The following is a 27688-nucleotide window of genomic DNA, read 5'->3' as shown; positions in this document are numbered from 1 at the left end:
TTCAGGTTACAAACTATGCAGTAGGTGGGGTATGCTGGCCACAGAAAAAGGGTGTCTTCCACAGAAAATATACAAGGAAAGTGTAGAGAGAATATCAAAACATAAACACACCATGTATAACCAGGAAGGAGTTTAGCTTTCTTACCCAATCACCTCTAAAGCTAAAACACTGCATAACACATGTCAAAACTAGTAGCTATAAATGTGCAAATGCATAAACAAAGCTTTGAATTTTAATTATGCAATATATTGGAATGCTAATAAGCAAGAAAATGCAGGAGGCTTTTTTTTTTAACTTATAGAATTAAGAGTTAATCACTTGTATGCTGCAACTTGATGTATGATGATTTAAGGAGATGTAAGACTTTAGAGTTAAAAGCTGTTACTAAATTTCTTACTTTAATAGGTAGGTGTAATAAATATTTTATACTAGGTGTTAAAAGGGAGAAAGCAACTACAAAATTAACAAAAAGAAAAATATACAATACCTCTGGGTTCATTATTCCTTCTTTTTTAAAACAGCTGTAAAACATGTCCATGGAAAACACTTCACTCCAAAGATACCCGTAATATTGGCCATCATATCCCCCTGCCAAATGTCCGAAAGTAGCTGGCATATTTGTGCCTTTAAAGGAAGATGCATTTCAATCAATGTGACGGCGAATGTTAATTACCAGTTATCAGCTAGCTAAGGTTTCCCTACAGGGAGTCCTGCTGTGGGAGGAGAGGGAGATAGGGTTTCACCCTGGGTTTCCTTGTGCCCTTGGTCAAGATGTTTACAAACTTCTCTCCAGCCGGCTTGACCTCAGGGCCAGTTTCGGCCCTTAGCTCTGGAATGCTTAACAGTGGTTTCAGAGGCTCTGTCCACACCCATCAGATAGCTCAGGGTTTCAGGATCCCTCCGTCCTTTCTTACTTCTTAGACATACGTGTGTTTTACAAATACTCTAATATTAAGCCTACTCTTTGTCACACACCTTTACATTTAAGGTATGTTAGAATGGCACTTATTTTAGGTTCATAATCATGGAAGAAGAACACTTTACTTGAAAAGCTAAAAAGGTTTTACCAATTTAATCTACCTCTAGCGCTAGTTTAAAAAGGATTTTGTCAAAGTGGCCTGAGGCACAAAGTTGCTGTAGGGTCCACTATAAACAGGTCACAAAAAGAAGTGAGGAGCCCAGATGACTCCACGGACCTTTATTATCTTTATAAATATGAGTGATTGATTTAAATAACAACTTATTGGTGAAAAAAAGTCTTAATTACATGTAAGTACAATTATATGTTGGCTTCAAATATATAAACACATGTGTGTGCGCCTGTTCATCCACCCACCCACGTCAGTCTCACAAGTATCAGGTTAGAGACAAGAATCTCACAAGTATCAGGTGAGATACTATTAAGTCCAACTCATTTCAGAATCACAGTCAGAAACAAGGTAGAAGTCTTCTCTCTAAAACTGCCCCTTCTGCTAGTTGCTACCTGACATCACTGGGAAGTCATGCTGCACAGAGGGAGGGAGGGAGCCAGGTGGGCGCTGCCCAAGGTGAATGACTTTCTGTGCTCCGGGGTGGAGGCCAATTGCTCATACCTGATTACACTAAAATGCTGCAAACGCTGGAGCCACCTTTCCTCCCAGCACATTTGGACAGGATAACTCATACTATGGACACAGTGTGCTACCCGAAAGTCACAGCCTGATTACAGAAATTAGAAACAAATTACACTAGGTAATTGGCCCAACAAACTCTACCTTTCCTCGCAGTGTGAGGAGCATACCCTGCACTACACAGGAAAAATGAACTCAAGTCATAATAGTATTTACATACCTGGAGTAGCTGCAACACCTAAAATTTCTGCACAGTATTTGGCATATTCACTTGCAGCATCCAGTGAAGTGTTGGTGTGGAGAGACTGATCAACTTTGCTCAAAACGATCTGGCGTAAGGTCAGAAGACCTAATAGCACAAGAATGTTTAGGCATGTTTTGTAGAAGAGAACTGTGTGTTCTAATATCACATGATGATAGATTTCAAAACTGATTCCTGTAGTACTCATTACAAAAGGGAAACAAAACACCTCATTTAAGATTTACAAGTAGACGTATTTTTTTTTCTTGGACATAATCCCAGGATCCCAATATATTTTGTGGTCTTCCACATATTAGCACTCTTGGGGTACTATCATTATCAAAGGGGAGCTAGTTCTATAGAAGATGCCAGCAATTTTCTATTAAGCAATTCTAATTTATTTTCCTTCTCTAAAATTACAAGTTTTACCTGTGTTGACCAGTCTAGAAGCAACAAGTTTTTCCAGCAGATCATCTGTAATAGGTCTTCCATCTTTATAATGTTTTGACAGTCTTCGGAGGGAATCGATGTCCCACACCCAGTTTTCAAGCATTTGTGATGGCACTTCTACGAAGTCAGTTTCCACATTTGTTCCACTAAATCGTGCAAAATCAGTCTAGAAAGTAAACATAAAGGTCTTTTAAAGAAAACACGGAATGAAAGGCCAATCGGTGATAAATTATATAAGATTCTCTAAAACTTAAGTCAGAATCAGAGTCAACTGCCCTTTTTACTGAAGGGTTAGAAAAACTCAAATTTAGATGAAAATAAAACACAATAGCCAAGCAGCATGAAAAATAACCCAGCAAATACTCTATGTTAAAGTAATATTTTATTCTTTTGAATTATAAACAAACAAGGAACTATTATTCAGAAATCATCATAACTGAAAAAAATCATGATTTTCTTACTGATTTCTAAACTGATTTTTCTCTACTACTTAATTACTCAAGTTTTAGTCAAAATGTATTACAGAATTAAATTATAACACTACAGAGAGATACCCTCTGTGTATGTGTGATGTTTTGTGTTCTAAACTTTAAGAGAGTGGGTCTAAGTTAACCATATTTATAGAAAGTCTGAATTTTACCTCTCAGATTTGGCAGAAGATGTTACCTTAGAAATGAGAAGCAACTTTAGTGGGAGTTAGGGCTATATTATTAGTTGTAGGCTAATATTACATATATTAGTTGGCAAGAGAGAGAAGATAATGCAGCTAAAGGTAAAGAGAGAGAAAGAATATACTCAAAAGTTAAAGCACCCCTCTGTGAATGAAAAAGGAGTGCTATAATAAATCAGTGACCAATCGTGACCTCACAGGGTGGTCTGATCATAAAGTTCTTACTGAGTAGGTTATGGTGGGTAGTCACGCACCAGACCTATAACCTCCCTAGTAAAAGGTCATCTTTGTGTTAAGCAAGCCCTGTCTGTTGTTTTAGTGCATCTAGGTTAATACACCTTTGAAATGCCTCTTTTTCAGACCCCTCTGAAGACCACCATCTACAGAACACATAGCCATGGCCCGGCAGCTCAACTGGTTAGAGCATCGACTCGACAGGCCAAGATTGTGGGTTCGCCCTCCAGTGAAGGCACATACAAGAATAGACCAATGAATGCATCCGTAAGTGGAACAAGGAATCCATGTTTCTCTCCTCTTTGCTCTCTCTGACTGAATTGATTAAAGCGATAGAGGGAGAGAGAGAGCACATAATCTGTTTACCATCCTGTAATGTAATCACAGAGATTTCTCACCTTCGTGTAATCTTCCTTACTTCCCTCCTTAATACCGAACATATTAAAAGAACTTCAGAACTGTCATTCACAGGGACCATTTGAGATTATGTTTCCTACATAATCTTCAAATTTGGCATGTCTTCAATTTGGCTCAAATAAACTCTTATAAAAAAATTCTCTACAGGTTTAGACATTTCTTACATTGACACCTCATAAAAATAAAGTACATCTGAGGGTCTGGGCTAAGATTTAAAAATAAACTTTTTTTTTTTTAAAAGGAAAGTTTAGCAAATTGTCGGATCAGAAGTCAGAAAAGCTCTTGAGCAGAAAGATGGGATTTCACTAGAATAGTTTGCTGTTTTTGAACCTTCATACCATCCAAAGAATTTCTATAAAACCGCCACTAGCAGAGGAGACTTAGCATTTAACCAACAGGGTCATCTGGGGGTTATTCTGTTGTCTTTCCCTGAACCTCTATCTTGTTTTCCTCTTCAGAAGCTTTAGATCCCCGTCTTCGCTCTCTGACTTCATCATCCCTGGGGCTCTAAAGGGCAGGGAGAGGAGGAGGGACTGAACTGCCGGAGGAGGGAGCAGATGGGGTGCTGAGTCAGCAGCAACTAACCGTTCGGCTTTTGGCCCAGGGCAGAAGCGCAGATGTCAATGCCATTTCACACTCTGCCTTCCTCTCTTTATGCACAAAAAAAGTGTTTTGCTTGACTTCCCATTATAATTATCCTTATTCTAAATATGAAGAGCTGCAAATCCCAAAGGGCCAAAGGAAACTAAAATCACTAGGTGCTGGAATGGGCCACCTGTGTTTGAGGACATCCCAATAAAAAATGCTTACAGGGAAAGGGTTCTAGAAAACCGACTATTGTGCCTCTTTCTCAAAAATAATCTTCTAAAATAACTGATCCTACATTTAGATAAAACAGTTATACAATAATTATAACAGCTGATCTCTACTGAAACTTTTCTATGTCAAACATTACTCTAGGTCTTTACATGAATTGTCTGATTTAAGTTCCAAAACAATTGTATGAAGTAAATACTGTAATCTCCATTTTTGAGACAAGGAAATTGAGGCGTACCACGATTAACAGTAGAGCTAGGATTTGAAACCATGTGGTCTGACTCCAGAGCCCGCAATTTTAACCACAACTGCAGTAATGCCCCTTATCTTATGGAAAACAAATGGAAAAAAAGAAAATAAAAGGTTAAATTATAATGTCACAAAATGATTGAGTTTTCCTAGAAGGGACCTAAAATAGAAAAATCCTATCAAATTTGCCTTTATGTGAAGAGTAATTGTGGTTTCAGTGTGCTTCTGTAGAAATCGGACTTCCTCTATGTACACTGGGAGATTTTTCAAAGACCAAACACGAGGCTGATGTGAAAATGCCAGCCTTTATAACCAGCTATTCTGAACTTGGGATTCTGTAGTGCGAACTGTACAGTTTTCTAAAGATGATAGTTTGAAAGAAAGTACTCACAGCAAATAAAGGCAAAATCACACCATCAGTTACCACTATACATTTTATATATATAAATGTATGTATAGATACACATTTATATAGACAAAAATATACATTTTGTAGATCCTCCTTGTACGAATATTTTTCAGTCAGTATTTGCAGAAGAGGGGGAAAAATCAACCCCAAATAACAAAATGCATGTGTGTGTTGGTGGTGGTGATGGTGTTTCAGAACCTACAAAAACATGAACAAATGAGTATGTCATGAGTTAAAATGGAATAAAATAAGAATTAACACAGTTATGTCATCCAGAATAGAGAAGAGAGAGCTTATTCTATCTAAAGCTATCTTGTAGTGGGGGAGAAAGCACAGCAAATGAATGAACAGATCAACAACGTCTTCTAGAGAACAAAAGGAAATGTTTGCAAGGAGTAAAAGCTAAAAATAACGCTGCTGCTTACTAATTTCCCGAAAGTCAGTCACACTGTTTCTCTGTATGCCCTTTGGGCAATATCATTTAAATATTTTTCAAATGAGGAGTACAAAGAACCTACAAAATTCAAAAGCTCAATTTCTAGCAAACAACTAAATCTAGAGAAACGAATCCAGTCTGCCACTGTCTTAGGATCTAGCAGCTGATGGGGGACAGACATGCAAAACAGCATGGTTGCTGCGTTATTACTCATTGTTGAACAGCTAGAAAGCTGAGTTATTACTTGTTGTTGAACAGCTAGAAAACACCACCCCCCATTTTAAACTGTGGGTTCCAAAGAACCCTAAAAAGTACATAGTTTTCGATATGAATAATTGGAGGGTGTCAAATACAGTCACTTATGAGCCATAGTAACTCTTTAAAAATTTTTTTAAAAGAGATTTTATTTATTTACTTTTAGACAAGAGGAAGGGAGGAAGAAAGAGAGAGAGAGAGAAACATCATGTGTGGTTGCCTCTCTCACACCCCCAATTGGGGACGCTGCCTACAACCCAGACATGTTCCCTGAACTAGGAATAGAACCAGCAATCTTTTGGTTTGCTGGCCAGCACTACATTAGACCACACTACCAGGACACGGAGTCACAGCAGCTCTACCTAATACATAGAAACAAACACAGGGAGGCTGCCAAAATGAGAAGACAAAGAAACGTGGCCCAAAATGAAATAACAGATAAAAAATCTAGAAAAAGAAGTAAAGGAAATAGAGATAGGCAATCTATCCGATGCAGAGTTTAAAATACTTGTTTTAAGGATGCTCAAGGATTTTAGTGAGGACCTCAGAGGCATAAAAAAGACCCAGTCAGAAAAGAAGGATATGCTAATTGTAATAAAGAACAATTTACAGGGAAACAACAGTAGAATGGATGATGCCGAGAATCAAATCAATGACTTCAAACACAAAGAACCAAAAAACAACCATTGAGAACAACAAGAAGAAAAAGGAATCCAAAAAAAAAAAAAAAAAATGAGGATAGTATAAACAACTTCTGGGACAACTTTAAGAGGTCCAATATTCACCTCATAGGGGTGCCAGAAAGAGAAGAGAAAAAGCAAGAAATTGAAAATCTATTTAAAAAATAATTAAAGAACACTTTCTAATTTGATGAAGGAAATAGTCATGCAAGTCCAGGAAGCACAAAGAGTCCCAAACAAGGTGGATAAAAAGAGGCCCACTCCAAGACACATCATAATTAAATGCCAAAGGTTAAAGATAAAGTGAGAATCTTAAAAGCAGCAAGAGAAAAGCAGATAGTTTTCTATAGGGGAGTTTCCTTAAGTTTCTCAGCTGATTTCTCAAAAGAAACTTTGTGGGCTAGAAGGGACTGGCAAGAAATATTCAAAGTCATGAAAAGCAGGGACGTACAGCAAAGATTGCTCTTCCTAGCAAAGCTATTATTTAGAATTGAAGGACAGATAAAGAGCTTCTCAGACAAGACAAAACAAAAGGAGTTCATCATCACCTAACCATTATTGTATGGAATGTTAAAGGGACTTATTTAAAAAAGAAGAAGATAAAAACTATGAACAATAAAATGGCAATAAACACATATCAACAATTGAATCTAAAAAACAAACTAAGCAAACAAGAAGAAAAGGGAAAGAATCATGAATACAAAGAGTGTTTTGATAATTGCCAGATGGGAGGGGGGCGTGGGGTAATGGTGAGGGGTTTAAGAAGTACAATAGGCAGTTACAGAATAGCCATGGGGATGTAAAGTACAGTATAGGAAATGGAGTAGCCAAGGAACTTACACGCAGGACCCATGGTCATGAACAATGGTGGAGGGACTGCCTGAGGGAGTACGGGGTGCTGGGTCGAGGGGGACACTAGGGGAGAAGTCAGGACAACTGTAATAGCATAATCAATAATATATTTCTAAAAAAAGAAAAAGAAAAGTGCTACTGTCACATAGGCTTTGCCATAAATACATAGTTTAAGGTCATACTTTCAATTTCACATGTACATTGCAATCACTGGAATAATAGTCATAAAGAGAACTTGAATAACACTTCACATTTTTGTTAATCTTCACAATAGCATATGGTTCAACAGCTCAGAATGACTACCAACATTTTAAAGATATGTGAAACAACAAATAATCTGCAGGAGTCTTGAGCACTGCATTTTAAATTCACAGACTTACTCAAAAATTGGCTATACCTTCCTACTACTTCTTACAATGAAATTGCTTCTTTTTTTTTTATATAAACAAATAAAAGAACTATTCAAACTCAAATGCTAAGAAAGTTGGAAAGTATGCATACCTTATTCACCACTGTATCTCCAAAATCTAGCACACACCCAGAGAGTTGTTGATGGTCAATAAATATTTGTGAAATAAATGAAGCTGTGAGGAGAATGCTTCTGCATGAAGACCCAACCCTAAACAACTCTAAGAGATATTCTCTGATTATCATGCTTGACCTGACCTCTTCGCCGCCAACCTAATATTGCCTCACTACTCTGTCCTCTTTCAAAACTTCATAAATATTTGTATCCTTTAATACTATTGTTTTTTATTTTTAAAAATTTACATTTCATGTTCTGAAACTAAACTCTAAACATTCAATGCATTTTTTTGTCTTTCAAACCTTATCCTACTATATGTAGTATGTCAGACACAATAGATAATAATTGTCTCTAAGGTAACTAAATATTTCTTTCCCTTTTAAAAACTTTTTTCCCCCTTATTATTTAAAGAGAAACACAGACAAAATACAGTAAGTAAGTGAAAGGAATAGTTTGTCTCCAAGAATAAATAAATAATGCAAAATCATCACATTTTGTTTATGACTTCAGCATTTTTCTATGTATACGTGTGAGTATGCATTACACATAAACAGATAAACACACAAATCAGTAAAACCACAAAAATGAGATCCTGAAAGTAATCACTTCTAACACCAATGTTGGAAACTATAACAGCATACAAGGTTGGGGGTAAGGAACAAAGAGCTACAAGGTTGTTGATAAGTGTTCACTATATTATCAGGATTGAAACCTAAGAGGTCAACATACAGAGGAATGCATGGAATTAGATAAACTCATTTATACCACGCAAGCTTACATGAGATTGATTTAGAGCAGGGGGGTCCTCAACCTGTTAGGAACTGGGCATACAGCAGGAGGTAAGCTTGAATGTAATGCATCTCAATCTTCCCAAAACTATCTCCTGCCCCACCCTGGGTCATGGAAAAATGTTTTCCATGAAACCGTCCCTGTTGCCAAAAAAGTTGGGTACCGCTGACTTAGAGGAAGTGCCATTTAAGAAAGGTAGGAGAAAAAAGTCCTTCCAACACGAATGCATAGTTGGGAGACCAAATTCAGAAATAACATAGCATCGCCAGTGCACTGACTGAGTGTGCAGGGAATGGCTGGTTATAGGCTACAGAGCGGTGAAGAGCATGCCAGTCAGATACTGGGTCCACCATTTAACCTTTCTAAGTCTCAGTTTTTTTCACTTGGAAATGGGGGAAATAACAGTATAATAATATAATAATAGAAGTAGACTGATACATCTACTTCAGAATACTGTAAGGACAAAAGTAACTAATGAGTGCAAGGCCCTGAATATATATACTGTTTGGAGCATGGAAAGTGCTAAGTGCATCCTGGCTGCTATGGAGACTCTTCGCCTATCCGGTTTGTCTGACCAGTAAGATCTTGGCTGGTCTGGCCAGGCTTGTCCTAGGCTTCCTCCGATCATCTATTCCTTGGTGTTAATGCTGAAGATAACATACCAATATTTCTCTTCAGCTAATCTCCTGCTACTCCCAAAACTCTAAACTGCCCATTCTACTCTAGCTTCAGGAATCAAATTTCTAAGTAAACAGTAATCACTAAAACAAACAAAAACAAACAGAAGCCTGATTTTTCCCAATCACCTTCCACAGATCCTCACACAAAATCCATGGAGGGTAAGCACTTGTGAATTCTCTTAAACCCTAAGTGACTGTATTCCTCATGGTAACTTCCCCACTCCTCTTAAATTATGACTTGCGTGCTACTTATTGATCCCCAAAGCTCTGAAGTACACGTAAGCACAGTTACAAGGATACTTCAAATATGTATGGCACTTTATGCTTTCCCAAGTACCTTTTCACCCACCATTTAATCTCTCACCAGCACTCCAGGGAAGCAGGTATGAGAACTGTTGTTGTCCTCATCTGAAGAGTAAGAAAAGTGGGACGGCTCCAGGAGGCCGAGTAACTTGCCAAAGGCACACAGCCAGACCCACCAATACATGGGCAATTTTTAACCTAGTGCTCTTGTCATAAGCCCGGTGCACCTCACAGACTGACACAGGATGCATTTATTTACAACGGTATCTAACAAAAAATACCTAAAGCAGACAAGATACTCTATTAATCTTTCAACCTAATTAACAGTTTATTTAAAAATCATAAATAATTTGTAGGGGTATTTTTGCCCTTCCACACCTTTCAATTTTAACTAATAAGGCTTTGTGATCCTGAGGCGTTGCTTTAACATATCTCTTAATTGTCCAAAACTGATTAATGCTGTTAACCCACAGACCATCATCAGTGTCTCAGTGGATGCTGTTAGGAAGCATTACTGTCCTTTTCTATGCAAGTTCAAAAGGCCAGTGATTACTGAGAGCTCAAACCACAATAAAGTCGTGAAACAGGAACAGGCACTAGATATACCACCTCTTGATTGCTATCTTCAAAATTACCTACCCTGCAGTGTAAACACAAGAAAATAGGAATGAAACTCATCTCCTAATGATGAGATGGCAGACAGACTGAACTAGCACATCTACATGCTTGAAACTGGATGTTCCTGCCGACACATTCAAATATCCTTGTGACGAGCTCCAACCAGCTCTTCTGGCCATCAAACCTGCAAACTGCCATGGTGGAGAACGCAAACAGTGAGCTGCCCTAGCTTAAAACCAATCTGCTGAATATGTATTGCAAATAGTTAATTCACTATATGTTCATTATAGAATTCACTATAAATGTAAGTCAGAAGTGTTTTGCTGAACATTAAAGCTATTAAACTCCTTATTCACTACTATCCAGGTCAGGTTGTTGGAAAAGGTTTTGAAATTATTGTAAAGCTGCAAATATATAGATCTGTGCCTATACTTCTAAGACAAAAGTAATGATCACTGGTTCCAAATATGATTACCTTAAAATTCTTAAAACATAATAGGACATTTGAAAGGATTAATAGGCAAATAAGAGATCTAAGATAATCTCGTGAGGAAATGACAAAGCAAGGGACTGTTCTAACATACTGCTTGTCTGTACGACACATTTTGTGTTCATGAACAAGGTCAGGCATGCTCTAAGACTTGACTATAGTCTATTTTTTCAAGAGACACCAAACTAATGGAATAAAAATGAATAAACAAATAAAATATTTTAGTCATGAGTCAAACAGTTCTAAAATGACACAGTACTGAGACAATTTTTCCAGTACTAACCAAGCCATCATCTCAAAGGATCAAAAATAATATAAATAATGAAGATAACAGAGCTGTGGAGAAGTGTACTGTGAATAAACGGCATGCATATAATATTAAGGTTATAACAGGCCTGTGTCTGAAAACAAGGACATGCATCAATAGCATTGAATCAAATAGCTATTTGAAGATTGATTTTATTCTAATAAATGTGAGTAGGACACCAAATTACTTCCTTGTGAAATCATTAGCTGATAATCAACATCTAAATAAGGAGGAAACGCTACAGACCAGGAGTTATTTACTTGGAATCCACTATGGTCTGGGCATCAAGGGCTCTGTGTGCTCTTTGGAATTCCATGTAAAAATCTGAGTGTATGTGTATTTTTCTGGAATATGTATCTACAGCTTAAATCAGATTTTTATACGGATCTTAGAACCTACAAAGTTAAGATCCACTGTACTAAAAGGCTGTTGTTTATCTATATAGAAGTACATAACTAGATTTTAGATAATCTAAGTAATATCCCATAAGTCTAAAATTAAGAAAATTATTTCACTTTTCTAAATTACACATAAAAATACTTTAGAAAAATGGATACTAGATATATACTAATTCTAAAAAAAATCAGCCATAGAATGGAGAGACAATGGAAAATAAGTATTTCAGTTATCCTATTGCTATAAAAAGACTTTAACAATATCAAAGAAAATTTAGATTATTCTGCAAGATTTCTTTTCCTTGGGTTAAACAGAGGGGAGAAATGTTCACATCAGTGTGTCAGGACTTATTTATCTGAAAAGATTCATTCCTATTCCCCTCTGGTTTTTTAAAAAGAAAAAATGGAAGCACCAGGATGTCAAGATAAAATGTTGAAAGAAATAAGCAGTTTCTTACCATAACATGATAATAGTATTTTGGAAGTGAATGGAAACATGTTTGGTTATTGAGGTAATTAGGGGCTAATCAGGGGATTAGGGATGCTGGATATCAGGACTGAAGAGCACATGTAGGACAATAAAAATTGTCCCATATCCTCCATGGACATTTCCTTCTGGACATTCAAATAAATGAAAAATCTGTAATTTAGTGAGCCTAGAAACTAACACCACTGTACATATTTTTGCAAAGCCCTTTGCACACTTTAAATTTCCAAGGCACTAAGTACTGGGATCCACCGTGTGAATCAAAGTTATTTTCATTTGGAAATTTCCTAAGAGGTGTTCACCATGTTGGGAAATCACGTCACCGTGGGTGCTATGGACTGAATGTTTGAGTTCCTTCTCCAGATCAGTGTATTGAAACCTAACCCTCAATGTGATGGTGGTAAGTGGGGCTTTTGGGAGGTGAGCAGGTCAAGAAGCTGGAGCCCCCATGGAGGGGATTAGTGTCTTTATAAAATAGGCCTCATGGAAATCCCTTGCCCTTTCCACCATGTGAGAAGGCACCGTCACTGAACCAGAAAGCAGGTCCTTGGCAGACACCAAATCTGCCAGGACCTTGATCTTGGGCTTTCATCTTCCAGAACTGTGAGAAATTTCTGTTGTTTATAAGCTACCTGGTCTATGGCATTGTTATAGTAACATGACCTAAGACAATGGTAATACCACTCTTGGATTTTGAGCTGACAACACAAGCCACTTATATCAGTCTGCAGTTTTTTGCTTCAGGATTCAGGGTTGTTCAGGGTTATTCACATATAGTGCAAATCCATGAATACTTCATTATGTCTTAGTACATAGCCATGCCAAGGCATTACCACTTGAAAACCATTTAAAAAATCTTTCTTTTAGGTTCCGTGAGGACATTACATCAACTTGAACACTTCTGTGTATGGAGAAAGGCTGTTAGGGAAAAACTAGTAAAATCCAAATAAAGCGTGGAGTTTAGTTAAGAGCACTGCACCAGTGCTGGCTTCTTGGTTGGCACGTGCAAGGTAAGATGTTAACAAGTGGGGAGTCGGGGCAGCAGTGCTTGGGTAATTTTTGTACTATCTCTGCAACTTTTCTGCAGATCTAAAACTATTTTAATAAGAGGTTATTATTTAAAGTTTACCTTTAGAGGTATATAGAGATTTCAAATTTGGAAAACTGTCCTTCCGTTTCTGATATCAGTTTTTAAAACTGTTAGACTGAACTACTGAAGTAGATGTTTTCATATGTCAGTAACAGTTAAGTTTAGCAAGCTCATATGGTTTATCCTAAAATAGTTAGGGCCCAGTTTACTGGGCTGCATTATAAAGTTAAGAATAAACGTAGTTTTCATTTGCAGAAATAAAGAAAAATCAGTTGCAGTCCATTGTGCACCTACCTCCCCCTCTCTGACAAATTCTCCCCATGGTCATACTACATGATCTATGATTTTAACTTGAGACTAGTAAAAAAAGGTGTTACAAAATATTTATTATTAAGAAAGGAGTAAAGAATCTGGGCTAGTTGAAAACCATGTAACTACACAGAGCATTAATAGCAGAAGAGACAGATTACAGCAGTTGTTTATCTGTGAAGTTTATACCAAATTCCTATGGAAAAAAAATTAAAAGTGAGTATTTTAACCCTTCCTTGATGATAGTCTTGTTTCTCCACAGGCTGGTCTTCAATCACTGCTTTCATCCGTGAATGCACCTTGAAGTAAAATATATCATGAAACAGAACCCAATCAGAAAAAAATTTGTGTTTTTGCAGAAGGCCTATGAAATTCTCGAACATGGTCAGCTTCTGAAAAAAACGTATTAAGGGGAGAACCCTGCCTGCAGTGAGAAAACAAAATATCTAGAAAAGCAAGCGGCAGGTTTACCATCCAAGATCACTCACCTGTGCACAAATCTGATGCATGACATGGCCAAATTCATGGAAGTAAGTCCTCACCTCGTCGTGCCTCAGGAGAGAGGGGCGGCCGGCTAGGGGCCGGGAGAAGTTCACCACGAGGGCCGCCGCAGACATCATGCGGCTGCCGTCAGGGAGGAGGCAGCCGGGCTGGAGGCCGAAGCAGGCCGCGTGGTTGTACTTCCCCTCCCTAGGAACCAGAAATGGTCTGTGAGAGGTGAACGCCTTCTCTAGCAACAACATTGCCCTGGCCTCTCTCAGTCATTATGTCTCATTTCATACATATTTGATAGAAGATGCTTTAAAACATTTGATTCTTAGAAAGTAGGTAAAACTATAGACAATATAAAAAGTAGTTGCCACACATTAGGGACAGATGAATAGATAGATGGAACACAAAGGGTTTTTACGGCAGTGAAGCTACACTGAATGATACTATGATGGTGAATATGTGTCATAATTTGTCCAAATCCATAGAATATACAACATCAAGAGTGAACCCTAATGTAAAATATGAACACTGGGTGATAATGATGTGTCCACTGCAGACTGATCAATTGTAACAAATGTACCACTCTGGTGGTTGGGGGGGATGCTGATCACAGGGGAAGCTCTGCATGTGTGGGTCCAGCAGGTATCTGGGAAATCTCCGTATCTTATGCTCAATTTTGCTGTGAACCTAAAACTGCTCTAAGAAATAAAGTCTATTTAAAACAAGTAAGAAATCAATCAATCAATCAGAACTGTGCCAAGTCTGAGCTAGGAGTGAGCAGGGACGCGGAAAAGGCAGGCAGGCCGAGGAGAGGACATGCGCACCAGACATCGTGCACTCAATTGGATAAAATTTTCAGCCAGCCCAGCCTCTGGTTGTTTAATGGGTTCTTTGGAGTTCCTGGAACAATTTCACGTAATTAGTTGAAAATGTGTAGACAGATAAACAAATGTACAAATCTTATTTTTAACAGGGAAAGGCTAAAGTAATCTGGGAAGTGTTATCTGGTTATATTTTATACCTCTTGGTATATTATGAAAGACAATAAAAGTATTCTTGATTTAAGAGTGATATGGGTGCTACTGTGTTGCAGAAAAAACAGTTGAGTTTTGTTAAAAATATTTGGAGATTTAAAAAAATCTAAGAGTAGCCCTGGCTGGTGTGGGTTAGTGGACTGAGTGCCAGACTACAAACCAAAGGGTTGCCGGTTCAATTCTCAGTCAGGGCACATGCCTGGGTTGCGGGCCAGATCCCCAGTAGGGGTGCATGAGAGGCAACCACACATTGATGTTTCTCTCCCCCTTTTTCTCCGTCCCTTCCCCTCTCTCTAAAAATAAATAAATCTTTAAAAAAAATCTAAGAATAGCTTAAAATCTAAGACTTTCTACCAACTTTAAAATCAGTGATACGGAGGAATTTTTACCTTTCCTTCAAAATTAAACAAATCGAATTTAATTTTAAAGGATTCCTCATTCTGAGATTATTCCTTTTTACATTTTGTTTATAAAATGACAGTGATCATTCCCTGGCCTGGTAGCTCAGTTTAGTTAGACTGTCATCTCAATACACCAAGGTTGCGGGTTTGATCCCGGGTCAGGGCATATACAAGAATCAACCAACGAGTACAGAAATAAGTGAAACAACAAATCGATATTTCTCTCTCTCAAATCAATATATTAAAAAAAAATAATGGTGAGTCTTAAAAATGTCCTTAACTGGCAATCTTATGTTGGAACCATCAGGGTATTTTTGTTTTTGTTTTGTTTGAGAATCTCAGTATTTGATGAATGAAAATTGAAATGTGATTTAAAAAACTGTTCTTTCCTAAACCTATTCTCAATATCCTTTCTTTGAGTTAATTAGACAAAGAAAACAAGTTAACTTATCTCAGCTTTATGAAGCAAGCATGTAGCACAGGAAGTAAATATTAAGTAGATCACTGGTCATTATCTCACAAACGATCATCCTCTGGTCTCTATACCAGAGTTCTGGTAGCAATGGACACATCTCAAAGAAACCAATTATATCTTGGCAGAGAGACAGCAGGATAAAGTGACAAGGGTTAGCTTTGACCCAGGAAGGAGAATGTGGCAACAGAAAGCTCCCATGTTGAAGGATTTCCCCTGAAAGAATTCTTGGCTTAAAACTATATGCTGACACTTTGTAATTAAAAATAGACCCATCTACATCTGACATGGGTTTATTTTTAGTTTATCTCAGAAGTGAAAGGAAGTCCATAAAGCATGGGGATAAGATGCTTCTGCTTTATGACATAGTTATCCAGCCTTCTTCTCAGGAGCGACTTGAAGTCACTCAAAGTCTGTGGATTACAAACTCATTATTGGTATTGAACTAGGGGGATTCTGTAATTTTTTTCCTCTGGCCTGTTTTATGAAATGGATTAGTAATTGTAAAAGGCTGGCTTTGGTTTAGAAAGCAGCCTGGAGAGAAAGGGACCCACATCCTTTCTTGTGTGATGAAACACTGTGGAGTCCACAGTTACCACATGATTCAGAGACAGTTAGATTTTTAATTCTTACCACTGATTGATTACCTAGTCTCGGTGACTTGCATAGAGAGTGTAATGCATAAAACAATCCTGTAAAGGGATCATCAGTCCCTATTACAGAAGGGAAAACAGAGTCTCAAGAAGGTTATGTCACTCAAACATTCCAACTCAAGTCTGACTTACCATGCTGTGTTGCCTCTCAGCCAGGCTCAGGGAAGTGGCCACAGAGTTAAGAGTACTGGCAGACAGATTACCAGAGGGGTAAACATGTTAGGCTCAATTTTAAATTAATCAAATGCAATGCACAAACTAGATGATGATGATCATAGCTGCTAATACTTATTAAGCACTTGCTGTACACTGGGTAGGTTCCGATTAATGTTTTGTATGTAATTAACCATTTTATCCTTACAACAACCCTACAAAGCAGGTAGAATCAGTATTCCCATTTTACAGGACCTGTAACATTGGTAAAGAAACTGAGGCACAGAAACATTAAGAACCTGCCTAGTAAGTAATGGAGCCAGACATTCTGGCTTCAGAGCCCACGTCTTTAATCCCTTTACTAAGAACCACACAAGGGATCTATAGAAGACAAGAGTGTTAGTCTGGGTAGGAGACGAATCCCTAAGGAGCTGAATCCAACAGTATGGTCATTAGTACCTTGGATAGAGGTCCAAGTAGAACTGTCCCAATACTTCTCCTGTGGCTTTATCCTTCACAGTGTAAAGTGTAACACTTTTATTCCATACATGAGGATCTGCCACTTGCTCAAATGAAAGTCCCAGCAACTCCTGGTAGATGTTCAGCAAGCCTTCAGTGACCACTTCAATTGGGAAGTATTCCTTGAGGATCTCTTGGTCTATGGAGTACTTGAGTTCTTCTGTCTGAGTCATGTAGTAATGCAGATCCCAGGCATTGATTTTTCCATCATATTCAAAACCTCTCTCTTCACATTCCTGTTTCTTCAAGTTCAAAATAAACTCTCGTTCTGCCTCACCCAGGGGTTTTAGTTTCTGGCTTAAATCATCTGTGAGGGAAGTGGGAAAAGTCAACAATCTATTGCTCCTAGGAGGGAGGGATGGAGGGAGAAAGGATGGTGGGAAGGGAAAGCAGGCTCTATGTGACAGCACTGTTGTTCTCTTCACGGTAATTTATTTTATGGCTCCTCACCCCTTTTTCTGTTAGCACCACGTGAACTAGGCCAGGACTTCCTCACAGCATCAACAAAGCTGAAGTTTATGTCAGAGAACTCTGACATGAGAATGTTATAATTCAGGGAAAAAGGCAAGAGTGCAGCTCAACACATATACATGATTATTCTTCAAGATGACTAGGCTTCTCTGAAAGGCAGGGAAAATAAATCAAAGGTGACATGTGACTAGCATTACTAACACTTGCTCAGTGCCTCTGATGGTCATGGGTTTAGTTATCACTACCTCCTTCCTATGAAGACCTATTTGGACACAGTTAAGTCCACTTTTTAGGTGAATCTCTCAAATTACATACTGTGGTCAACTGTTGACTGTTTTACTGTATTTGGCTAAATAAATATATTCTTATTATGCATCTGTTTTTCACAAGTCGGTACCTATGTAAGATAAACACATGTTTGGCCTGTGAGAGGCATGTCTGCTACGGAGGCAGCCCAGCGCGGGAGGCGAAGGCAGCAGCCTGAGGAGCACTGTGAACAGAAAGAAGGAGGCTCACAGGAGAGATATGATTCTGAGTGGGCCTGTCAGAAAATACGTGCACATAGGTAGCAAGAGGACAACTCAGATGGGAATGTGCTGATTTCAAATCACAGGGAAACTACTTTAAGGGAATTAAATGAATCAGGTAGTTCTTAAGAAAAATTTTTAGTATATGCAGTTACAACATTTTTATCAAATCTGTTAACTCCCTGAGTCATTTTTTGTATAGCATGCATCAGAATATATGGCAATTACCTGTTCACATCTCTGTTGTTTCCACTCAGGGAATATTCACTGAGAAAGGGACCTCATTTAATTCCTCTATGGTTTTACCATTTGGCCTACTGCCTAATGCTGAATAGTTATTTCGTAAGTCTCACGAATGAATAAATGAATTATGTAATAACAGATAACTACCATGTATGGGACACCTGCTGCATGTCATGTCTGTGTCAGCATATACATCAGTAACGCAGGGGATGGCCACGGAGGGCACAGTGGAGTACGTCTTCGGCTGAAGGCTGGCTTTCCCCTGGAATTAATAATCTCCAACTTTATTAAGCTAATAAAAAAACCCAAAGAAACAGACCGCATGCTTTGACTAACTAGTTAAAGTTTGAAAGGGGTCAATAAAGAAAGATAAAAAAAAAGTACCAGTCTGGTTAGAGAAGATGACAGTAAAAATCAGTGTCTATACCATGGCTGCCATTCAACCATTTTCACTAAGAGAGAAGAGAAAACCAGAGTGTCTGCTGGGATAGCGACACCTGGACTGAGATGGGGATGGGGAGGAGTGACAGAGTACCGGTAACTAAATGTCATGGACACAAGGACCGTGGTTTTAAAAAGATTAGTGAAAGTAAAATAAATTTTAATATAGTTATTAGATAATAGTTTTGATGCATATTATTTTTGAATTACTTTTGTATACAGTTAGTGGCTTCCGGAATATAAAATGTTTATTTTTCACTTATACATGTTTTATTTTCATTTGTCCTATTTGTCAGCTTATTCCATATGAACTCATAAGCAACTATGTGATAACTACAAACACTAAATGACAGTGAGCAAAGCCAAAAAGTTAACACTTTCTGTTACAACTCTAGGTATCTTGTTAGACATTAGTATAAAAATCCCAATCAAGCCCTGACTGGTATAGCTTAGTGGGTTTGGCATTGTCCCACAAACCAAAAGGTTGCCTGTTCAATTCCCAGCCAGGGCATTTGCCTGGGTTGCGGGCCAGGTCCCTAGTTGAGGACGTGCGATAGGCAACTGATTGATGTTTTTCGCACATAGATGTTTTTCTCTCCCTTTCTTCCTCCCTTCCCTTCTCTCTAAAAATAAATAAATAAAATAAAATAATATCCCAATCAAGATACAATATAGAATGAAGCAAGGACTATAATAGTAATATAAGTAACGAGAAACCCTTAGAACCAAGCACTGTATCTAATACATAGTAGGTGATCAATAAATTTCTCTTGAATGAATAACAAACAGGATGTCCTTAAAAGCATATTAGAGTCTAAAGCCCTCTATCAAGTTGGTATTATGAAGCAAAACAGTCACAGAAATGGAAATGCATAACTAATTTAAAAAATTTAAAAAAAAAGAACTAACCTAGGAAGGTTGTTACATGGCTTGTACTCTTTGCGGTGTTCATTTCCAGGACAAAGTCAGCATGTGTACTATAGCCAAGTAGTTTGGCTACTTTGGCCCTCAGTGGAAGTAGCTGCTGTAGAATTTTGGTGTTTTCCTAGTAATAAACAATAACAACAAAAACAATCATTAACAATTAATTGGATACAAAGCACTAAAAGACTTATTACACGTACTTTTAGGTTTGTAAAACTTTCAAATATTTTTAGGTCATCCCAACTTTTAATTATTTTATTTCACGGTTGCAGACTTTTAATTTTTGATTCATGATCCAATTGTATTTCTGAAACAATTGACTTTTTAACATCAGGAGACAGTTATGAGGTGTTAATAAAATTTTACAGTAAGCTTAGAGTGGAAATGTGTCCTTAAGTAGTATAGTGAATCCACATTTAGTCTCACTGATAGGACTGCACCAAATATTGGGACCTAAATTATTTTTTCCATTGTGGTAACCTACATAACAAAAAATTTGCTACTTTAACTTCATATCCATTAGTATGGCTATTATTTAAAAAAATAGAAAATAGTAAGTGTTGACAAGGACGTGGAGAATTTGGAATCTTTGTGCATTGTTGACAGAAATGTAAAATGGTACAGATGCTGTGGAAAATAGCACTAGAATTCCTAAAAAGAAAAAAATAAATTGAACAGAGAATTACCATATGATCTAGCAAGGAGTCAAATAGCCATTTGTACAACCATGTTCACTGCAGCATTATGTGAATAACAGCCAAGTGGTGGAAGCAACCCAGGGTCCACCAATGGGTAAATGGATAAAGAAAATGTGGTATGTACATACAATGAAATACTATTCAGCCTTAAAAAGGGAAAGAAATTTTGACATATGTTAAAACATGGATAAATCCTGTAGATATATGGTAGTAATGGTTGCACAGCAATACTTAACACCACAGAATTCTACCCTTAAGCATGTGTCAGGGATTTTTCTCAAATTATTGCAAACATTTTATATTATTTTATTTGTATTAAAAATACAAATAATGATATTGATTTATCTCCAGACTTTTTCATCTTTCCCAAATGCAACTCCATACCTATTAAATACTAACTCCCCACTCTGCCTCCCCCCCCCCGCCCCCCAGCCCCTGAGGTCTACCATTGGACTTTCTGTCTCTATGAACTTGACTATTCTAGGAACCTCATTTAAGTGGAATCATACAGCATTTGTCCTTTTGTGTCTGGCTTACTTCACTTCGTATAACTTTGTTTTTAAACAATAAAAGAAAAAGTAAATATATTTTGAGGTCAGAGAAAAACTACTCCTGATGATTAAATCAGCAAATCATTTATAGACATGTTTCTAAGGAAGATTACACACCAAAGTCAAACTATTTAGGTTCCAAATTTTGCTCGATCATTTACTAGCTGCCTGATTGTTCGCAAATCCCCTAAACTTTCTAAGCCTCAGTTTTCTTACCTGTAAGATACAGGTTATGAAAATAGCTTAGTCATAGGGTGAGTAAAGATTCAAATGGAAATATATGTAAGTACATAGAAAAGTGCCTGGTCCAAGGGCAAACTCTATATAATTATAATTACTGTTATTTTAAAATTAGAATGGAAACATGGATAAAAAGAATACAGAGTATAATTCTCCAAATTCTAAAATTAACTGATTTGAGTTTTTCTTTCACCTTTTTCAGTTTCCCTAGACCTTCTCTCCACACTGCTGATTTTCTCCCAGTATCTATTCTCTCATTCTTCCTCCTAGTACTACAATTCTCAGTTTTTGCTGGATACATGATTACCTGACTACCCTTCCCAGACTTCCTTAAAGCTAGCCGCGGGACTGTGGAATACAAATGAGATTATGAGTGAAATTTCTGAGTCATCTCTTTATAGATGCTTGTCTTGCTAGCTGTGAACTAAAGGTGATGACGATGACCCTGAAAACCACATGCTGAGGATGGTACAGCTGTCCTACAGCTCTAGAATACTCACTTCTGTACTGTTAAAGAAAAATAAACCTTTTTAAAAAAAATGTGGTCCAACATATAACATAAAATATGTCATTTTAACCATTTTTAAGGGCACAATTAAATGCCACTAATTCCACTGAAACTGTTGTGAAACCACTACCACTATCTGTTTCCAAAACCCTTCCAACGCCCCAGAAATAAACTTGTAACCATGAAGGAATACCTCCCCAGGCTCCCCAGCCCCTGGTAATGGTCAATGCTTTCTGAAGAGAAAGAGCTTTTATTTATTTGTGTCTCCGTGCTTTTGGTTGACTTTTGTATAGTTCCTTCAGCTATACTCTAATACCCACAGGACTGATATTAGGAATAGGATGCTGCTATAACAAAAACCAAAAATATGCAGGAATGGAAGGCGAAGATACAGACACTGCAGGCTGGGAAGCTGGGAATCTTCATTACAGCAGGGACCACACTCGTTAAAACTGCGGCTTTGCCATAACTGGGAAGCAGGCCAATGACCCACTGAGTCTTAGCTGTAGGGGAATTGTTTGGGAAAACTAATACTGTTGTTGTGTGTTTGTTGGTGTTTGTTACTTTTACTAAGATCACATGAGAAAGATGCACTTAAGGGAGAGTCGGTCAGTTTGCAAAGATGGAAGGAAAAGAGTTTTGCTGAGAGGTTCTGCCTGTGACCCACCGTCTGGGGCTTCAGATGGCTGGAGAAGCCAATTTCCCTGTAGCCTAAAGTCTGGAGGAAAGACTGTCACTCGGGGTTACTGAACTGTAGAGATCTGAGAATGCTGCGTTCCTCCCCAAGCCTATTTCTGACGGCCCTGAAGCAGACACCACCACACTGAGGAAGAGCAGGAGGGGCACAATGCAGGAACTCGTACATCAGAAAGGATTTGGTAGGTTTAAAAATGATGACCAAAAGCAATACTTGGGGGTAGTTATTTTAATGTGAATCTGACTGGAAACAACAGGCAGAAAACCTACTGAGTGTTTGAATGGATTTTATTCCTGCTTGAAAGGAGACCCAATAAGCCCACGGGTTATCCCAGAACTTCCCAGACACAGAATCCTTACAATTCCTGCCAAACTGTTTCTTAAAGTTGGCATGGGCCTGCTATGCTTCCCATTGTTTCCTTTCCAAATGGGAGATCTTACTGTGGCCACTCTGCTCCTGTTCTACCACTGGTGTGTGTGTTGGCAGTGCGCGGGCCATACAGCTTGTCTTTCCTTTCACAGGTTGCTAGGTCAGGAGAAGCTGCAACGGAGGCAGATGGATATCACCCAGAGAGCCTAGTCTTTGAGCTCAAGGCAGTAACTGGATGGGATGTGATACCTGGTGAGTGGGGGAAGGCGGTACTCACGGTTACTTGGATGGACTGTGGTGCAGCTGGCTTGCTGACTCTTAAAATCCATTCCTAATTCTTCCTCGTTTCCTTTCAGTGATAGAATCCATTCAGCTGAGCAAATGGCTATCAGCTGAAGACTACATTTCCCAGCATCCCCTAAGCTAGATATGGCTCTACAATGGAACTGAGGTCAATGTGATATGCATATAATTGATATATGTCATTTCCAGGTCTTTTCCTTAGAGATGCCTGCTCTGTACTTTATTTTCCCTCTTCCCTACCGATTGGGAAATGATGACAATTAAAAATGTCCTTGGGGTTTCTCTCTCTCCTCTGGCCTCCTGAGACTTACGACTAGGGGAGCAGCGGGCAGGGGAAGCTTGAGCCGGGCTAACCCCCCAACCGTGCCTCTGTGAGGTTCAGAGAGGGTTCTCATCTTCTGTCTCACTGGACTCTGCGGACAGCCTCCTCCTCACCCATCTTCACGGCCAGTGATCATTCTCACCATGGGCAATACTCAAGGGACCCTGCCCAAGGACTTAAGAACTTGGAGGGTCTGGGACTTACTGATCTCAAGCTCAACACTTGATTTTCTATTGCAAAATGGTCTGACCTCAGAAATGGGTGACCAGAAGTCTGGTCCACGAACAGATCTCTTAACTATAATGTTATCCTCCAACTCGACCTTTACTGTCTCCGTCTCAATCCCCACATTAGATTTAGTTATTGAGGGAAGGAGGCAAGATTTTAAACTTCAGCTGGGATTCCAGGCCTCTTTCTCCTAACTATGCCTTTTCATTCTAATTTGTCTCACTCTACCACCCCCCACCCCTACACCTCCTTCCTATTCGTTTTCAGCTGAACGGCTCTAATCCCTTACGGCCACGCTCTTTTAATCAATATTACCCAGCAGGGGTGATGTCATTCCTTACCTGCCCAACCCAAATCCTGAATTCAACTCCCGTGTGTGTCCACAGAAAGTAAAAACAAGAATATAAAGAGGGAGAAAAATCTCACTCCACCTCCCAGACTGTAAAACACTCTGTATTCTCCTCCTGGAGACCTGGGAGCTGCTAAATCCTGGGAAAAATTGGGTCTGCATCTCAGCACAGAGAAAAAAAGTGGCATTTTAAACTCAAGCCACTTTTCTGCTCCTTTGCCTGATGAGACCAAAGTCCTTTTAGGAAAAGCTTGCTTTTCTTTCCCTTTTTTTAGTGCAAACACCTGGTCTTCTTCAAGAACTCCTGTCTAGGCCATCTTTTAAAATACAAACTTTGGGGAGATAATTATCAAATGGGGGAAAACCTTAGCTATGTCTGATCAAATCAATTTAATTTATTTCAGCCATTCCTTTCTAAATTAGTAAATTCTAATAAAAGCTATTGAATATCTAGGTATTTTGAAATAAAACATGAAATACTGAAACATAAAAATAAATGAATGAATGAATGAATGAATGAAATGCCCTTGGAAGTTACTTGTTAAGGAGAAAGAGAGGGAGAGAGAGAGATGCCCAACCTGCTCTGGACCACTGACTTGGGGGAAGAATGAAACTTTTAGTTTATTTAATCCATCCTATTTTTGTTAGAATAGCTTAGCCTATGGCCATACCAGGCAGATGGTCAACAGGCAAGGAAAAGGCTAAATATTCTTGGTCTGAGGAATTAGGGGACATGATGCTCACACAAATAGGAATATTAGTCTCTAAGCTGGCTTCAATGTTGGTTAACAAAGCAAACCCTTTTCTTAAAGTTTTCTATGAAAAAAAACAAACAAAAAAATGAACATTCGTAAGTACCTCTTTGCACCTTGTATTAAAAGCCATTTCCATCTTCCTTCTGGTTTCTGGGATACAACATTTCTTCATGACAGGAAAATAGTGTGGGTATTTTAAAGTAATTTTATACTTGTCATCATCTGTCTTTTGTAAACTATCAATGAAATCATCAGGAAGAGCACCTGCAAAAAATTCTCTCATTATTGTTTAACTTAACATTGGCATGGTGCCATTATGAACTCTAGGAGTTTTGTGGAGGAATTAAAATTCAAATAAAATGACAATTCTTATAGCATGGGGGTGGTGGTTAGAGAACAGGTGCCTTAGGAGATGGTAATTCAAAATATGAATAGGCTTCAGTGCACTTGTGCAGATGGTATTTTGATGCAGAACAGGCATATTAAGCCAAGCAAGATTTGAACAACAGAATAAGAAGAGACTAGTTTAAGTTACATTGTAGGAGACATTGTGAGGCAAAAAAAATGTCAAGGCACTGATGGCTGTTAAACAACAGCACAAGTTATCCAAGACAGATCATGAAATCTTCTTAGGACTGTTTCTAGAAACAACATACATTCTTATTATTCGATAACCTAGGCGTGGTTTGGTTGTCTTTTCTGTAGAAAGGATGGTGGATTCTGTAGAAGGGATGGAATAGTTTTTTAAACAATTCCTTTAACTTTGATTTGGCAAACTGTGAGGTGACATTATCTGCCAGAATTATATAATTTAATCTAGAAACATAATATTTTACCAAGTTCAGCCTTGGAAAATACAAGGAAGGTATCATCCTCATTGAGGTTTTTGTTAAAGTCAATGCATAGCTCACTCATTCTTTTCTTCATTGCTTTGATTTCCTGAAACAAAAATATACAAATACAAGACATTAACAATAAAATGAATCTTATACTGTTTTTGTCATCAGTCAAGCAAGTTTTACTTTTATATGAAGGTTACCCAACTCCCAGGAATTACTTTCTTAGACATGTGCTTGATTAAATAGTTTTATGCACTCTTCTATGTTGTGTCCACGAGTATCTGTATGTCACATGAACAAAATGGCAGTCCTGTGTTAGAAATTTTTGTAACGTTGCAGGGACTAAGTAAATTTAGGAGGTATAATCAAAGCAGAATCCAGCACATAGTACACACATACTTGCTGAGTGAATGAATTAATCTATTAGCCTGTTAATAATTATCATATTTTGAATCTCTTCTAATTCAAAATTTTAATTTAGTAAATTAGTACTTGGTGCTGAAGCAAGCTAAGAGATAAGAACTGAATAATTCTATGGCTGCTTTAGAAAAAAAGGCTATGTCTTAGTTTTTATAGAGTACTTTAAACAAATGTGATTTATGAGCCCTAACATTTGTCTAAAAAGTATCAGGTGGGAGATCAAAGGAAGCAGTATGAAGGGAACCACAAGAAAAGACATGAAATACTTTTCTTAATCTGCCCTACTTTTCTGAAAATGCTAGATTAAGAAATTTACTTAAACCATGCTGGTTCTTCACATTGTGGCCCTGACCAGCAGCATCATCACTTGGGAACTTGTTAGAAATGCAAATTCTTGACACCCACACAAAGTCCCCTGAAATACAAACTCACAGAGCTGGGTTCCGGTAATCAGATTTTTAACAAGCCCCCCAAGTAGTTCTGAGGAACACTCGATTTGACAAATACAGGGTCATTTTTGGACATTCCGGTAGTGTCTCCACGTTCCCTTCCACTTCCTCCATACTCTACAGCAGCCATGTTGCTTGAGTGGGACCGGAATCTATCTGAAGTTCTAGGAGCGTGACCTGTGCACCAGTCCGGTAATGCCACCTGCACCGCAGCAGTGACTGGTTCAGGAAACCCTGCCTGGCAAGCCCCCAAATAAAGGGGGCTTAAGGGTTAGGCATATGATTCAACCCATGAAGGTATGAAGGGAGGTTTGATGGAGGCTTCCCTATGTCCTTCTAGATGGTGGGGTCTTTAGATTTGCAGCCATGTTTGAAATAAAAGGAGCCACCTTTGGAGAGCACTAACTATGAAGAACACAAAATAGAGGAATAGAAAAATCAAGTGGCCATACCACCACTGAGCACGTGGATCAAACTAGCCCACGAAGCCTGACTACGTCTGGGCCTTCCAGTTATACAAGCCAGTAAATCTCTTTTTTATTGAAATTGTTCCAACGGGGTGTTGTTAGCTACAACCAAACACATTTTAACTAACATAGTGTTCATGCCCCAAACAGGGCTGATGATGGACCTGGAAGGCAAGTCAGATGAGTGAGATTAGTCACATTTCTTCTGTAACCAGGACAGAGAGAACACAAGGTTGTTCAAAGGGCACAAAGGTGGGAGGCAGGTGCCCATATTTCAGGGGTGCCTTTGGGCATGTGTACATGCTGACATAACTTGGTCTGGGTCTCTTTTAAACTTGTTTCCAGTTCTCCTTCCTTGAATAATCACCTGGAAGTAAGTCATGGGTTATTTTTTTTCCTTTCCAAAGAATGAGTTAATTCTGCAGCCGAGTTGAATTTCTGAAACTGGAAGATTGCACTGGCATTAGACAAAAGAAAAAGTTTGAGAAGCACTTTTCACCAGCTAATCTCTCCACCTTTAAGGGCCATATACTAATCATAGGGTATTCCATTTCAAAGCGCTGGTTTTAAAACTCCCTATCATACGGATTTTATTACCAGTGCCCTATCTCTGTAAGACCAAGGGAATGAAAGTACTAAGGCCTGGAACTAGGTATTAGGGAATGTAAGATAGAGCAGAGAAAATAAGCCCAGCACATATGAAACAAATAAAACATGGATGCGGTTAAAAGAAAATTAAGTTACCAGTTCTTTGTCAGTCACCATGAGGTGACTAGGAGTTGCACTGTAGAGTTTAGAACCATTGACTGTCAAATACATTGTAAATGGATTTCTGTTATGCATTATTTC

The 27688-nt window shown here is 38.3% G+C and overlaps 1 protein-coding gene across 2 annotated transcripts in view; it reads right to left on the bottom strand.

The window, feature by feature from the left end:
- The window catches only part of NLN (neurolysin), a 73214-nt gene that overhangs the window by 10152 nt on the left and 35374 nt on the right, over window positions 1-27688 (bottom strand). For both annotated transcript variants that reach the window (XM_054578425.1, XM_054578426.1), the window contains exons 5-12: window positions 25501-25603; window positions 24768-24928; window positions 19630-19765; window positions 16979-17345; window positions 13803-14004; window positions 2282-2468; window positions 1832-1960; window positions 489-625 (exon numbers count right to left, since the gene is read on the bottom strand). In XM_054578425.1, the coding sequence (XP_054434400.1) occupies window positions 489-625; window positions 1832-1960; window positions 2282-2468; window positions 13803-14004; window positions 16979-17345; window positions 19630-19765; window positions 24768-24928; window positions 25501-25603 (1422 nt within the window). The remainder of the gene's footprint in view (window positions 1-488; window positions 626-1831; window positions 1961-2281; window positions 2469-13802; window positions 14005-16978; window positions 17346-19629; window positions 19766-24767; window positions 24929-25500; window positions 25604-27688) is intronic.

This window comes from Pteronotus mesoamericanus, unplaced genomic scaffold, assembly GCF_021234165.1.
Source record: "Pteronotus mesoamericanus isolate MK-2021 breed Mesoamerican mustached bat unplaced genomic scaffold, CSHL_Meso_final contig_50, whole genome shotgun sequence".
Lineage (NCBI taxonomy): Eukaryota > Metazoa > Chordata > Mammalia > Chiroptera > Mormoopidae > Pteronotus > Pteronotus mesoamericanus.
Note: the sequence above shows the minus strand (reverse complement) of the source record. Positions and strands in the feature narration are given on the sequence as shown.